General features: G+C 38.3%; 1 protein-coding gene across 3 annotated transcripts in view; it reads left to right on the forward strand.

Annotated features, from left to right (window-relative positions):
- The window catches only part of LOC134744551 (monocarboxylate transporter 10-like), a 202,557-nt gene that overhangs the window by 182,838 nt on the left and 2,512 nt on the right, over positions 1 to 17,207 (forward strand). For all 3 annotated transcript variants that reach the window (XM_063678380.1, XM_063678382.1, XM_063678381.1), the window contains 5 exons: positions 9,874 to 10,033; positions 10,749 to 11,056; positions 12,682 to 12,903; positions 15,160 to 15,297; positions 16,550 to 16,676. In XM_063678380.1, coding sequence (XP_063534450.1) covers positions 9,874 to 10,033; positions 10,749 to 11,056; positions 12,682 to 12,903; positions 15,160 to 15,297; positions 16,550 to 16,676 — 955 coding nt within the window. The remainder of the gene's footprint in view (positions 1 to 9,873; positions 10,034 to 10,748; positions 11,057 to 12,681; positions 12,904 to 15,159; positions 15,298 to 16,549; positions 16,677 to 17,207) is intronic.

A 17,207-nucleotide genomic window follows, 5' to 3' on the forward strand; every position in this document is an offset into this window, starting at 1 on the left:
GATCATATCCGAAACCCGTTCGAACGCACTTCAAAGGTATTCTTTAATTGGCTGTCTTGAGTAAATAAGCTGATATCCGATATGGACGGGAATAAGCTGAGGTACCTATTGGAATAAGATGGTCGGTGCAAGAATGACTCACGTTCTCGTGACGTGCCGGGTGTGAGTGGCCGCCGTTCGGTCAATTTATTTGCCTGTGCCGGAACACAGTCGCCTAAATGCAAAATGTCGTTATAAAATAGAAGACTGGCGTACTTGAGCGTTCTTCTGCACCTTTCGACCCTTGCACCTTCCCATGTTTCGCGAATATGACCGGAACTGCCTTGCCCTGGCAACAACTGTATCCAGTTGAGCCTAGGTACTGGAAACTGCAAATACTATAAGTATAGGTACTGCATGTTCACGGAGCTGATACGGCAGCGGTTCAACACGGTACCCTATTTTTGTCATGCAACCTGTCGAGACCTTACTTTGAAAGTACTAAATGGTAATTCCCATCCCCAGTGCACAAAGATATCAAAGATGTTTCAAACTATTTTGCTACAGCTAACCGTCAACATTCCGAAATATGTTTTCCCGACTGTTGTAACCTCGATTTTCATAATCCCGATTTTTTTATGCGTCCGAAATATCAAAATTACGATTTTTAAAACCACGATGATGGAAGAAAATCACGACAGCGCTATTTCTAAATACTTACTTAAAATCCGATTGTCATTTGAACGAAAGCTTAAGGTTCCGATTCTAAATTTTCTCATTTCTTAAAAATCACCGACCGATTGGAATTAAAGTAATTCAGTATTCAGAAATCCGATCTTTTGTAAACTCGAAAATTTTAATTCATGATATTCAAATGAAGACTTAAACGTATACTTACTTTTTCCGAATACTTACCCGATTGTCATTTGAACGAAAACTTAAAATTCCGATTTAAAATTTTCCCGAAAAGAAAAAAATATTTTCTTTTCGAAAGGAAAAATCCGAATTCTCAATTCCGAAAAATCACTGACCGATTGGAATTAAAGTAATTCGGTATTCAGAAATCCGGTCTTTGGTAAACTCGAAAATTGAAATTCGTGATATTCAAATGAAGACTTACACGCACGTTTATTACGGGTGCCTGTCGTATCGCATTATGTTAAATTCAGCATTTTAAAATTCGGCATTAAATATTTTGTAATTATGTATTAGTGTACCAAAAAGAAGGTTTAGGTTAGGTTAGAATGCAACCCCTACAGAAAGGAATTGATTACAGAAAAGTAGGTTTAGGATAGGTTAGAATGGGAATTCGTGATTTTTAAATCACGGAATTCGTGATTTAAAAAATCGTTAATGCTAAATTCGGTGTTTGTCACTATCAGAATTATTATAATCGGAATGATGTATTCCTGAATTTAAAAAAATCGACTTTTGCTTTTCGGAAATATAAACCGTGATTTTCATCATTCGTAATTACGACAGTCGGAACATTGATTGGTCGAGCATTTAAAAATCGGAATGATAAAATTCGACATACTAAAATTTGACATAAAATATTTCGGAATTATGTAGTGTACCCAGATTCGATATCGTGTACTTTTCGTCTAAAATAAAATATTTATATTACTGCTCGACATGCATAAATCTCGTTGAATTTGAAATTGTTCGGAGTTATTCTCTAGAATCGAATAAAAGCTCCAGTTATCGAAAGTATAAAACTATGTAGAGGTTTGACTAGTGATGTACCTTCGTCGGTAATATTGGAAAATTGTCGACGTTAATATTGCCTCTTGTTTTATGCCGGCAATTTAGGAAATGCCAGCCACAGAGTACAACACTACTCCTAAAACACGCTCTTTGACAGCTAATCGGTTTTCACTTATACACTAGAAATCATACTCTCTTAGGCCCTATGACGTCAGGAAAATTAACGTATTTTATAGGTATATTACATTTTTAGTTAATCTACGCGTAGTTGCCGAAATAGCAAATTAATTTGCATTTAATAAAGATAGAAATAACACTCCGATTGATCCTAAAGGTGACATTTGGATGGGAACTGCAGAAGCATTACAGTTTCTAGGTTACTGCTGCGACGTTGACGGATTGAACGTTCTAATTGCGACAGTAATGTGGGAATGTACGTCACTAATTTTATAACGGAAACTAAGAGTCCCCGGCTAGCTAGGCCGCATTTCACATTCCCATACAAACGGAGTTTCGTTCTCATTTTAAAACTACGTGATGGATTGTAATGAAACTTTGCACATACAATGACATGAGGTATATCTAGGTCTGTAATTAGTTTATATAGCTTTAGTATATAAAATAAACTAAATAGAGCAAAAACAAGTTTTGTATGAAAAACTTAAATTCGCTGTATTTTTACTATGGTATCTGAAGCTACATGAACTTATTACAGACCTAGATATACCTCATCCTATTGTAAGTAAGTAAGAGCAATCTATCTAGTCGTTTAAAAATGAGAGCGTAACTACGTTTTTATGGAGAACCGAGCATGCCGGGGACTCTTAAGAATGGCAGCTCCCGCGCAAACGCCGTAGCAGTAAAATTTCAACAGTAATTCTGCTCCAGTCGACATACCAATGTCATTTTTATTTTACTGGCAACATGAAACGCAATATTCTTATGACAAAATTTTCCATTAATCGAATTATTGGCAATAGCACGTCACTGACTTCGACCCCGGGTCACAAATGTCATTTCCGGTCACCGGATTCCATCCTTTCTGTAATAAAGTCGGTAAAATACTTCTACATTCCTTTCCACCGTAGTTCGGAACGGAAAGGATTATGCAGATAATTTAGAATATAGATCCAGTTGCATTCGGAATAAACTACTTAATGCAGTTTTTATCCCCACATTCAAGTCTAATCCTTTGGCTAAACGAGCGTTTACCTAACGTAGTGACTTTATACGCTAGCGTGCCTCATAATAACAGATTACCTACCCCTTAGACGAAGCATGACATACGACAACTTGCGTTCATGAGGACATGACGCGTAAATAAAGTAAGGACGCTAATCACGACAAATTTCGTACATTGACCCGCCTGTTCCTATTTCTAGCAGTAATATTGCTGCCGGGTCGGTCGGTCGGTCGGGTCAACTATTCAAACGGTTTCGGGGTACTTGTACCCTGTCTGTGAAGCCGATGGTCCTGGGTTCAAATCCCGGTAAGGGCATTTATTTGTGTGATGAGCAACAGATATTTGTTCCTGAGTCATGGATATTTTCTATGTATTTAGGTACTTGTATATTACATATATCGTTGTCTGAGTACCCACAACACAAGCCATCGAGCTTACCGTGGGGCTTAGTCAATTTGTGTAAGAATGCCCCTATAATATTTATTTATTTATTTATATAACGAGTTAAAAAATTGCGTTCAAGGGGCTGGAGGGTTGGGAGGGGGTTATGAGCAGTGTAAGAAAATAGTCACATATAATTCATCAAATATATATGTAGGTATAGTGCGCCAATATAAACGCTTAAAAGCATTAGCTTTTACGTGATGATCATGGCCTTTGTTATATAATTTATTAAGTATAACCTATACTTTAAATTACGGAATGTATGGGAGGAGATCTATATTCATAGTGATAGTGGAGTTAGCACAAAATAACGATATGCAAACTCCGTGGCAATTTAGTGTTAAAGCCTGCCCGTTACTCTAATCGCTTCCATATCATAAACGAGCATTCGACCGTGGGCGTGAGATGGTCCCACTCCCACTGTTATCGTCAGTCATCGTAGCCATCACTTACTAACAAATACGTAAGTGCGATAGTAACGCATGACACGATATACGACAAAAGTGCAACCATCATATCCATATTGGGCTACTAGGGACCTCAATATCCATAAAAACCGGCCAAGTGCGAGTCGGACTCGCGCACAAAGGGTTCCGTACCATTACGCGAAAAAAGGCAAAAAAACCACGTTTGTTGTGGGAGTTCCACTTAATATTTATTTTATTCTGTTTTTAGTATTTGTTGTTATAGCGGCAATAGAAATACATCATCTGTGAAAATTTCAACTGTCTAGCTATCACGGTTCATGAGATACAGCCTGGTGACAGACGGACAGACAGACAGACAGCAGAGTCTTAGTAATAGGGTCCCGTTTTTACCCTTTCGGTACGGAACCCTAAAAACTGTGCGTAGTTTACCCTCTTTTTAACGCTTATGCCCCAGTGCCTTTGTGCAATCGACTTTTCTAACGTTTGTCGGCATACGGCACTGTTGCTGCCATTATAGCATATTATGTGGACGTCCAGCCACACATACTAATGTGCCCACAAATAAGCAACAATAATTGATGCTGCCTGTATTGGTTTACGAACGCAACTGGTACGAGCAACAAAGTAACAATATTTGAAAGACCGGATTATTGAGAATTTAATGCGAGGCGAGGTGATATTTTCTGTCATCAATCAGACTTTGAACTGCTGTGCAAAGGCCTCCTCGTAAAAGCTCCACGCTAATCCCAAAAAAGAAACTTCTCAACTCCAGATGCCTTTTTATGTATTGTATCTACTCTACTTGTCACAGATTTTTTTATATTGTTCTTATTGAGCAGGATATTGTAGTTTATAATGGGTTGACCCCTGAAACGCTTGTCGGCATTCGGCGGTGTTAGCTGTTAGCTGCCATTATGGCAAATGTGGGCTTCCCGCTACGCATACTAATGTGCCGACAAATGAGCAACAATAATTGATACAGTCGCGTTGTACTGGCTCCTATACGAAAGCGATTGATACAAGTAACATGAAGTAACAATGATAAGCAACTTTTAGCAAGTTTAACCCATAGGTATTTATCTCGTCAAAGCGATTAAGGAACATATTTTTTTCTGAAAATGCTAATGGGGAGCCGAGTTTTGATTTGACACTTAAACTTTTAAGCCAAGCCATAGAATAATCATCATACTAAAAATCAGCTCTCTTCTTTTCTCTTTAAGTAGTATCCCCTATTTATAAAGTTCTCTATCTGACATGACATGTTAAAACCTTGCGAGTAGATTTTTCACTTCAGAGATCGCTTCGACATATTTGAATGAATTTAATTTAATTTATTTATTTGGGAAACATACAGCACATAATAATACAATAAGGTAAAAGATATAGTTAGAACATAGGCCAAAAGAGTTTCTACTTATAGGTAATACAAAATTCCTTTGCTCCGAAAAAGAAATGAAACGACTATAATCGTACTTTTATCATATTTTAGAAACATTTTGGTACTTAATAAAAATCAAACAGCTATCTTAAATTAAATGGGATGAAAGTGTATCTCCCCAGATTTATAGCTAGCATTGAACATAAACCTCTGCAATCGACACTTTTATCTTCTGAAGAAAGGCTAAGCTCGCGCCGCAATTCAATGCAGTTTATCCCTACGAAGACCGGCCATTGCATTAAAACGATATAAACAGGGTTCCATTGCCTTGATGTTATTTTCTTTGTTTCTATAGCAAACGGAATTACGTTGATACGGATAATTGTCCATTGTTTATCGTCTAATAAAACTTAGCAAACCTTTGTTAAATTTTGTCTCTTTCTAACAAACACAAATGTCAAAATTACGGATAAGGACAAAGGCTTATTGGATAGGTATAAGAGCTTGTTAGACATAACAAGCGTTTATGAATAACGCCATTAGCGTTTGTCCCGACGACATCCTCGGCTGCGGACCTTGGGTTAGTTTTCCGACTTTTGCTCCTCTATTTTGTACCTAGCACGTTTACTTCTATATAGATTTACCCCCTCATCCCTTTTACGACATATTCTCTCTTTATCTCTTGAGAAGCAGTATAACCATCGCCCTACCCTACCATCCTCACAACTTAGATGGTTGGCAGTCCTCAACTGTGCGTTTCTCTAGAAACTTCCTGCCTCGCACAGCTAAACTGTGGAATGAACTGTCGCCTGCGGTATTTCCGGACCGATATGACCTTCAAACCTACAAGAAAAGAGCGTATTCCAATCTTAAAGGCCGGCAACGCACTTACAACCCCTCTGGTGTTGCGCGTGTCCATGGGCGGCGGTAATCGCTTACCATCAGGTGATCCGTCTGCTCGTTTGCCTCCTATTTCATAAAAAAAAAACTTTATTACACACGTAACTTGCCGATTTCGTAACACTAAGCACAAGGAGCCCAAACGGTTTGCCATCGCTGCAATTGTGGCATTTTACACAATTTTCACAAACGAAGGCATTATACAGTGCATCCCAGCGCCCGTGCCCTGAATGAAGCACCTTCATTAGTTGTATCACGACATCGCAAACTCTCAAACAAAGTAACTACCATTTTATATAGTACTTAGTCTGCATTCATTAAGAGCCTTAGATGTCTAAGTGTTTTAATACCAGTGCTCTGAATGCCTAAGTACTTACTATTTTACGCAGTAGTGTGTATCTAATAACATCACGGAAAGTGTATAAGTTCAGTAAAGTGACGTAAAGGAAAGGAAGATTTAAGAAAAAATGGCAGAAGATAATAAAAGATACTCCAATGTTGAATGTAACACTTTTATGACTTTTAAAACTTCACTTGCTATTAAGTAGGGACATAAAAATAATTCTTTTTACAGCGATTGTAGCGACCACCCTAAAGACAATTACCACAATGATAGATTAAAATCTGTGCAGTCTCAGTAACTATTACTTTCCACATCAAATTGCCAACAGGCCAATCAAAATATTCCCAACAGTGCTACTGCAATTGTCATTGATTTAAATTTCGAACTGCGAAATAAATCAAGCAATTTAAAACCGTTTGTTAACTGTCACAATCTGTCAGAACCCCTGCACTGATAAGCTGCAATATCCTGGATGAGGTGTTTGCAACCGGAAAGTTGTATCTAGATCTATACTATGTAGCGTAGGTTAACGCGATGCAATCTTTACTAGCTACCTCGTGGGTATTTCCAGAGTTTTTTAGTGTACCTAATTCGAAATAGGTATACAAAGTTATAATATAATAATAAAATTTTGAAAGATGATCTTTACAGCTATGTTATCCGCTCTACCGCTTAACACATTCGCGTAGTTTTTTGTTTCCTTTGGCCTAGGACACATGACGTCACTTACCGATGGAACCGACTCATTTTTACATGTTTTTATTACTCTACGTTTCTATTTACCGACGTTTTTCTGGCAAACATAATATTATTACGATAATACAAACTAAAACTGTTCTGCCAAAAAAGCAATTAGTAAATTAAATACGGGTTTTTGGCCTGGACTCAGCAGTTTGGTACTTGCAAGAATCACCTAGATTCACCCTAGTAGAGTTCAGAGAAATCTGAAATGCAATTCATGCAAGAGGTCGTAGCATTCCTAACCTGAGTCAGCATTTCTGCGTTCCACTTTTCTCACTTCTAAATAGACAATTCCTATACGTGTGCAATGAAGACGAAAATATTCTTACTTAGAGAGGTAATATCTGGGCATTGAGCTCGAAAGTAGGTATTAGTTTAAATCATATAAATTGACATTATTTTTGTTCGAGAGCTATTTAGTAAAGGTCGTAGAATGAACCAAAATAAAAAAAAACATGGGATTTGAATATTCAGCCTATAGTGGACCTAGAACATTTTCTATCGATTTAGTCGTGTTTTTTTTTACATTCTTTGATTATAAGCACTTAAAGAGTCCCAAAACTCCCAAAGATTGGCAAGCCGGTCAATCGAATTTTAAGGATAACGATGATATTTATACAAAGTATTTTTAAATAAATAACATTTTTCGTATCAGGAAACGTTTGTTAATATTACCGATCGTGAAAACGTAAATATATTCATGAGTCTTGCAAGTTTTATATATTATCTAGCAAGATAGAGCAAAATTTGACTTCCGCTTAAGATAGGATCTTCCGATATTCAGCTTTCATGATCATAAATTATAAAACATATTTGCTGAACTAGTTTTAGTGATTCATGTAGACGTGTATGAGATAGCTGGTGGATAACGGTCGTATTGTAACGTAAAAAAACGGACTGAAGAGTAAAGCTCTGGTTTGCTAGGATAGCGGTGCCATCATATAGCGGCCGTCTCCATATACAAAATACTACTCCATCCACATTTAGCCGTCATATAGCGGCCGTCTCCATCCATACAATAACCACTCGATCCATATTTAGCCGTATTATTTCGTATGGAGACGGCCACTATATGACGCCACCGTAATCCTAGAAAACCAGGGCTTAAGCGCATGGCACTGATACAAAATTAAATTTGTATCATATTTCTGAATATGATCCCCATACAATTTCAAGATCAGGAGGAAATTGATTTTCTCACCTTCCAAACATCGGGGCTATCACCATTGCAACTCAACCATCAACCACACTCAACTATTGAACCACGAAGCACAAATCACTGAATAGTTCACCATTTATCACCACCGTAACCACTAATCACTGTAACACTTCAAATAACCACCGAAGTTCGAAAATCCATGACGTTCTTTTAAAAAGATACAGAAAATAAAATAAAATCCCATTTAAATTAATTACGCCAATGTTTTCGGACAATTAAATGACAGCGGTTTTATACTTCTGTTTTTTTACATGACGGTCATGACGGTGACGGTGCTCTAGTTTTCATTGAGGTGGTGTAGGCCTCTGTGGTAGGCTGTTTTTAAACTTTTTACAATTTATAACTACCAAAAACTATTTATCTAGGTACTTAAAGTAACTGCAACTACAAAATGTGCTAAAAGAAAATATAATCATTAAGAGGAAAGGGGACGGCCGCTTTTCCATACAAGCGTAGTCCCCATTTTCCTCCCTTTATTAACATTATAGAATATATTTTTATGCAATGTGGTCAGAATGTGATGTATATTAAGATTAACCATAGCTATGCCCTTTCGTCACAGTTAGAGTTAGGAGAGAAAAACGAATTCCATACAATTTTTGAATGCTCCTTACTAATAATAAGAAATTCGAATAAAATAGTTATTTGCTTTATAAGGGGGCAAAGTTTGTTGTTTAACCGCCCGTGCTAATATTATAGTGCTATAATATCCGAGCAAGCGAAAGATTCCAAAATTGAACTACGAGCGTAAGTTCGGTTCGAGAAGTGGAATCTTGAGCGTTGCGAGGGTTTCAAGGCACGAGGGTTAAACAAACTTTACCTCCGTGTGAAACACAAAATTCTTTCCACACCGACGCATCATCATCAATTCAAAATCATAATTTAAAAGTAAATTCTACCAGCTAACATAAGGAAACAACTTAAAATTTGCATCTGATTAATTTGCCCCACATGTGGGGCTTTCTATCTTCTATCTCATTAGTTTATTTTGAACAATCAAGAGGGCCTTTACCAGTTGGTGTGGTGAAAATAAATTATTTAGCTGTGGTGATATACATCAAATTTTATTAAACTGTTTTTGATAATGATAATGATAATGTAAGTATCCAGAGAGGAAAATGGGGACTACGTTTGTATGGAAAGGCGGTGTCGGGTCGGTCGTCCACTTTCACCCTAAGTAATCTAGTCACACATATTTTTTTCGTTTTTTCGCTTTCACTTTTTATTGTCTAGTTAAATAAATTAACTAATCCACGAATCGAATATTCCTCCAGGAACTGTGTCCCCGATGAGTCCCAGAGCATAAAAGATGGAGAATGTTAGCGGAGACGGAGATAGTCTCTGGTGTTCTAGTGAGCAACGAATAACCCAGTTCATGAAAAATTCTCAGTTATTTTGGTCCATGAACTGTTGTCGACGTCAGCGGGATTCGGACGAGGAACTGTTCAACATTGACGGTACTCAGCGCAGTATTCTATTCATATAAGAGGCAGAGAGGCAGTCACATCCATAGTTGTATTGATAACATCAAACCTTGTTAATTTGTTACAGGGACTGTTGTCGGCGTCGGCGTGGGACTGACAAGAGACTGTTCGACGTTGATGGTCGCGCAGTATTTCAAGAGACGGAGAGAATTTGTGGAGATATTCATAGTCAGCGGCAGCGGTCTCGGCATCGCGGTAATGTCCACGTTCATCAAGGGTGCGATAAGGTTATTATGTATTTTTGCTGTTTACCCGGGAGAAACCAACCGAGTGTAGTAGACGCGGTGCAAATCATTTTTCCTTTTTTTTATTTTACTCAGACTTGAGCCAGACTTGACTTCCAACTTCTATTTTAAGATCTGAAGGCTTATCAGTTATCATTCACATTTTTTATAAATATCAAAAATATTAATTTACTACCTAATTCTAGATACAAACGTACCGAAACTTTTACAAGCATGTTTGTAAGTACAATCTGGGACATTCCCGGTGAACCACTTCAGAAAAAAATTACCTCGATCCTCACGAGCGAGCTAAACTCCGCCTCCCATAGAGATAACCAATTACGATGCATTTAGGATTCTTTATGTAATGAAAAGGGTAAAAACAGGTAATGAGACAAACAATAGGTAGTAAAGACAGTTTATTACTTGCTGTTGTTTAGGCTAAGCTTCGCCTCCCCATAACCAATTAGGATATATTTTGGATTCCTTATCTTAGTTTGCAAATGCCGGCTGTCACTATAACAATGGATAGCAATAAACATTACCTGAGCTAAGCTTTTTTTTCAACACTTACATTTTAAAGTGCCATGTCATCAGATTTAAACGATTTTTGCCTTTAAGGTGGTTCACCGGGAATGTCCCCGATTGTACCTACATTTTGAAGTAAATCTTTGCGCATTACTTAGTCAAGTTCGTAAAACTTCTTTGATATTCACAGGGCAATCGGCTGGCGACTAGGCCTGCAGGCCGTCACAGGAGTCGTGTTCGTAACGTTCATCCTCGGCACCTTCTACCGCTCCGCATCCCTGTACCACCCGCAGCGCCGTGCCATACTGCACCTCAAGAACCAGAATAAAATTAAACGCAAATTGAAAGACAGGACCAAAGCAGACGACCGCCAACCCTTCTTTGACTTCTCGACGTTAAGGTCCAAAACCGTCCGCATACTTCTCATGTCCACCGGAATATCAGCTTTCGGGATCAACACACCTATTTTTTATTTGGCGTATCATGCTGAGGAGGAAGGTAATTAGAGTTGGCTAGAACTTGAGTCAATCTTACGAATTTAAATTTACAGCCAGGCCAGTCCTTTTATGCTTAACTTAAAATAACAATTAAAAATTACAACTAAAAATTTAATCTAAAAATTTAATCTAAAAATTTATGCGAACACCGCTCCCCGCCGTCCCCTGTGCGAAGGTGCCTATGATGCTCGCATTATTTCCACGCTAGATTACCAAGGACAGCCTTTGCACCAGTAACGACTCGGAGCGGCCTTCTGCCTGAGACGACGGCCTAGCTCTCGTGTAAATAAACAAATTGACTTGACTTACTACAACCTGCCTATACCAAAGACTCATTCATTTGATGGTTCTAGAAATAAGAATATACATACGCTCAAGCAAGTCGAATAATATTAAATAATGATAAAAATAAATTCATTGCTCATCAATATCGTCACTTAAACTGCAAGACGACCAAATTGTTTTGGTCGTCTTGCAGTTTAATCCGAGTGTCTGCAAATTACTTAATACTCTGTAAATAAAATCATCAAGCTTAGACTTAACTACAACAGCCTAAAAAACTTACTTAAGGCTCATAGACTATATAGTTTTGAGTCGTTTTGGATACTACGCTTATGAATACAAACCATTGACTTTGTCTATCTACAAAGGATGGTACGACGCCACATATTTTTTACGACTCGCGATAGTCGCGATGGTTGGGTAGGAAATAGTTATTTGTGCAACAAGAGAGGAAAGTTGATTTTCTTGCGAGTGTTTATTTTGAGTCCCGAGAAAGCGAAAGATTCTATAATTGAATCACGAGCGAAGCGAGTGATTCTAAGGTAGAATCTTGAGCGTAGCGAGGGACTCAAAAACACGAGATGTAAAATAACTTTGCTCTCGTGTTGCACACATAATTTTTCACCTCAGTAGTGAGAACATATTAAAGGTTAAAGTGTATTTCGAATTACACAGAATAAACAGAAAAAAAAGTATTATAATATGTACGATACGATACGATAAGAGACGAGACCGGACCGGACCGGACCGGACCGTACCGGACCGTACCGTACAGTACCATAAAAAAAAATGTAATAAAAGTATGAAGTTCATGGCCTTCACTAAATTAAAAAGCTACATTGTTTCACTCCCTGGAGTGAGGAAAGTCGCACTTTCCTCACTCCAGGGAGTGACGAAAGTAGGCTTGTTCGATCTGCTGAGGTGAAAAACAAATAACATTTACTCAGCTATAGGCAGACCGGATGATTTGGATAAAAGTTCATGTTGCGAAGTATCTGATGAAATTAGCGTTTCATTCGCCATGAGTTGCCCTTTGAAATTTATTGCCCGGGACAAAAGTTTGCTTTATAATTTATTGATGATGTCGCAAGCAGAACGCAAAAGTACAGCTTTCCTCAATTTAAAGTTTCATAACAGGCTCACAGTTTCCTGTGGACGGGATAAATTATTTCTTATTTGGTATGAAAACGATGTCGATGAAATTTAAAACAATGAGTTTACAAAGGCGATAAATCTATCTAAGTATACAGTAGTAAACAGATTAGTAGGTTTCATTATTTAAAAAAAAAATCCTTGGTTTCGCCCAGAAAATAGGTAGCGCCCGTAATCAATTTTCATTTCCAGGTCTAGGCGAAACCGCCGAGCTGCTCCAGGCCTACCTCGGCCTCGCCTGGGCCGTCGGCTGCGCAGCCTTCGGCCTGCTAGTTCGCCAGAACTCTGCCGAGTGCCGCATTGCGCGCCAGTACCTCACGCAGGCGGCCGTCTTCGGCTGCGCGCTAGCCACTATGGCCTTGACGGCTGTGGAGGGGTCGTATAGGGGATATGTTATGTTCGCGTGGGTTTATGGTGAGTTTGTCAAGCCCGCATGTACCGGAATGTCCATTGTCCATAAAAGCGTCATTTTATGACCCATACAACTTCATTCATCCATTGGATGTTGTGCGACAATCTTTGGCAATCAACTTTATTCACTATAGCATAACATTTTGTCATATTTTTTATACGTTGTTTATCGAACACATTACCAACCTACAATCGCTCCTCTTGCTGTTACGAGTAGCAGCACTGCTGCTGGTTTAGGAATAATCAGTTTCGGAAGGTGCAACTAATAATATGCTTTACAATGCATGTGCTCGAAAAGTGCGTTTCCTACGGAACCATATCATGCGGAAAGTACTACTTTTCCGCACTAGTGCTTTTTGTTTTTTTTTTACAGTAAATATGGTGCTACTTTTTGCACTAGTGCGGAAAAGAGCACTTTTCGTGCATATGTCGAAAGTTTAAAGGGCCGTATGTACTGTAAATCGTTGTATGATACACGTGCGAATAGGTAATTCGCATCTCGTGTCGATTTAAAACACTCCTTTTAATAATTAAACTTATTTGCCATGATATCTTTTTTTATTTACTCGCACAATGCATAGTAAAACATTGTATGATACACGTGCGTAAAGATGATTTCCGACTCGTATTCCTTTATACACTCGTCGGAAATCATACACTTTCCGCACTTGTTGCATAAATAGCTATTTCGTTGCAGCCCAATAAATTTTCCATTACATAATATATAGTTAATAATTATGTACATCCGCTAAATTTACCTAGCTACCTTTTTCCTTTTAATTCCATATATTTTCTACTGCTATACCAATATCTAGGTTTAATTTTAGATTAACTATATAAACAAAGATGTAGAAGTAGAAGATATCATAATACGCTAAAATCACTAAGTCTTGTATGTCGTGACATACGATTACGACGCAATCAGTCTGACCAGCGAAATTTCTGGCACGTTTTCGTCCCAGATCTAGGCCGAGATGTCTGCCGGAAGCCTAAATCGACTAAACATTCTTATAAAAATACGATAGTGCCATTAGCGTCATATAGAGGGAGATAGGGTTGGTAAGATAATATTATGATCGATCTCTAACTATGTAACTATGATACTGTTTTCGGCGCTTTAACATGTTTCTCAGTAATGTAGCTGTCTGAAGCAATATTTCATGTAATTAATTACCTACTGTAATAACACAAATACAGGGCAATGTCTTAAAGACCCTGACACTGTGGTCTGGCCTAAAAAACAGCGCAACTTGCTTCATTACCCATTTAAATTAAATATGTAGCTCAAGGCGGTTTTTTTAAATTATGCAGCCCTCCTTCTACCCGCTGTCGGCAAATTGGAGGATTTCAGTTACCAAGCGATTATTACGCAGATCATCATATTAGTGCCAAAAGTCGACCATTCTAAGAAACTGGGGGAGGGATGCTTTGATGTATATACAATGAGTAGGTAACTTGTATCTATATATAAATAAATATATTATGAAATAAAACTATGAAAACGGATTATATCGCGTATATTGAATTTATAATACATCCCGACGTTTCGAACTCTTTACAGCGTTCGTGGTCAACGGGTGACTGAGGAAAAATTACAAAATGCAAAAATACCCACATACTAAAATAATGAACAATCATAGACTACAAACTTTAAGGCTGGTTGTACATGCAAAATCGGTTCATAAGGCTAGTTATACACTATAATTATTTTTCAAGTAAAGATATATATATATACGCGATAAAAATAAACTATGCCGGCTCCAACCCTACACCACGGACCCGAGAAGATTTAATTCCCTCCTAAATTGTAGGAGGGTATCCCAATATGGGACCGGCAACAAAAGTTACAAAAGTTGCCGGTCCCATATTGGGATACCCTCCTACAATTTAGGAGGGAATTAAATCTTCTCGGGTCCGTGGTGTAGGGTTGGAGCCGGCATAGTTTATTTTTATCGCGTATATATATATATCTTTACTTGAAAAATAATTATAGTGTATAACTAGCCTTATGAACCGATTTTGCATGTACAACCAGCCTTAAAGTTTGTAGTCTATGATTGTTCATTATTTTAGTATGTGGGTATTTTTGCATTTTGTAATTTTTCCTCAGTCACCCGTTGACCACGAACGCTGTAAAGAGTTCGAAACGTCGGGATGTATTATAAATTCAATATACGCGATATAATCCGTTTTCATAGTTTTATTTCATGAGTAACTATCGCGGTAACCGAAGACAATACTAAATATATTATGTTGCAGGTATTTTCTGCGGCGGCTACCACTACTCGCTGAAGATGTACACATACGAGCGTGTGCGTTCTCGCAACTTTGCGCGCACGTGGGGCTTCGTGCAGTGCTCGCAGGCCGTGCCCATCGCCATCGGCGTACCGCTCTCAGGTAACAATAACAAGCTATGCGTTTTTTTTTTTTTCATTAATTTTCAAATCATTTCTGAGCTGAACTCAGCTCCAACGAAGTTTTGTCGGAGCGAACGCAACTTTACCTACGCGAACATGCTATCGGCGTATCGCTCTCAGGTAAACTCCGCGTTTTCCCTTCACTTTTTTCATTTGCAAAATCATAATAATCGTGTTCAACCCTATAGCGTTGTTTCGCCAACGCGTGATGTTAATCGCACCCCAGCGTTAAAAAAGCGCTACAACACGCACCGCCCGATGTTCCAATCTCCATCAGTCACTTGCCATCATACGTCAAGATCATCTTTCCATCATAATGGCCCACATAAATTATGCATGCGCCTACTCTTCGAGGATGTGCGAAATAAACGTTAGGCTATTCAAGTCTTTTTTGGAAAAAAATTCATGTCCTACAAACCAGTGTAAAATAATCTGAAAATATTAGTAGGTACTACAGTCAAATAATTAAATTTCCTACCCATTTTGTACTTTGTCACATTGATAATTGATAATAGTATGAGGTCTCTAGCGACTTTCACATTGATAGGTATTCTAGAAAATGTCGCCATTATGGTTTCTTTATGGCTAATTGAGGTAGAACACCCGCCTCTTGATGCTAGGGGATAAACTTAGGATGAAAGACAGATAAAAGATTTAAGTGATACGAAAGTTTTTATAGGTCGTAAATAATAGGTACTAATCTTATGCTAGAGGCGAATTGATCAGTAAATAATAAAGACATCTAATGTTATTTACTTATAAATAGTTAAGTCTCCTACTCCATAATTAATTGTTTACTTTTTACGAGTAGGTAAGTATTAGTGGCGACAGACAAAGAGCGAGCCCCGGATAAAAGTAGAAAATCAACAATTTTGAAATCAACAGAACCTCTACCTAAGGTTGCTTGCTACACTACCTACTAACCTTATAACTATATCCGGGCATCTGGCAGCTGTTTAACGCTGGAGACCAGTGGCAAAAGGCACACAAAAAAATCAAGCTACTTGCCCAAAGGTCAAGTTTAACGTCACTGTTAGTATCAAGTTAAACTCTATGCATGATATACTGATTTAAACGATCTTTAACGTTCTTATAATTATTTAATTTTATGACGCTTTTACGTCTCTCGTGTATATTGGCGACGTTTTGTGGTAAGTTCAGCATTATTTGCATTCGCTCAACACCTATTACACACCTACAGCACCTCTAATCCATCCAAACAAACGTTCCAGGGTACATAAACGTCGGGTGCGGCGGCAAGGCGGGCTATTACTTCAGCTCCACGTGCTCCATCATCGGCTCCCTGTCTCTCTTCTGCATCGACCTGCATCGCCGGAGCGTTGCACACAAACACACCAAGTATGTCACCATCTTATTAGCCATAAAATATTGCTGGATATATGCCGGTTATGTCAACGACAGCTGTTCGTGCGCAACTCGTCAGCAACTCTTGATCCATCTTGTTAAAAACTTTCAAGGACTCAAAGCACTCAAGAACCTCTCTGCCTCAGTAACCATCGGTTCTACGAGCAATGTGCCCCCGAATTGTCTCTTAAGTCTGTCGCCTGTCGCCTCTGAGCTATGCCAACGGAATTGGCAATTCAAATTTCTCTTGTAGATCTTCTCACCTTGATGGTTTCAATTGTGCTTAAATTTTAACAGAGGGGTGTTTTTTCAACAATTAGCTTTTCCTTAGCTTAGCCATATTCTGCGAGATGAAATCTTGATGTGTTTCATATTACAATATTTTGCGATTTCGGCGTCGGTTTCATAATGGAAGTGATTATGGTGACTTTCACCTCGAAGAGCATGCTGTATGTCAAAAACAAAATCACACTGTACCTATTTGGTACCTACGTAAAAATTGTGATAAACAAAAACAACTAGGTA

This window comes from Cydia strobilella, chromosome 10 (genome assembly GCF_947568885.1).
Source record: "Cydia strobilella chromosome 10, ilCydStro3.1, whole genome shotgun sequence".
NCBI lineage: Eukaryota > Metazoa > Arthropoda > Insecta > Lepidoptera > Tortricidae > Cydia > Cydia strobilella.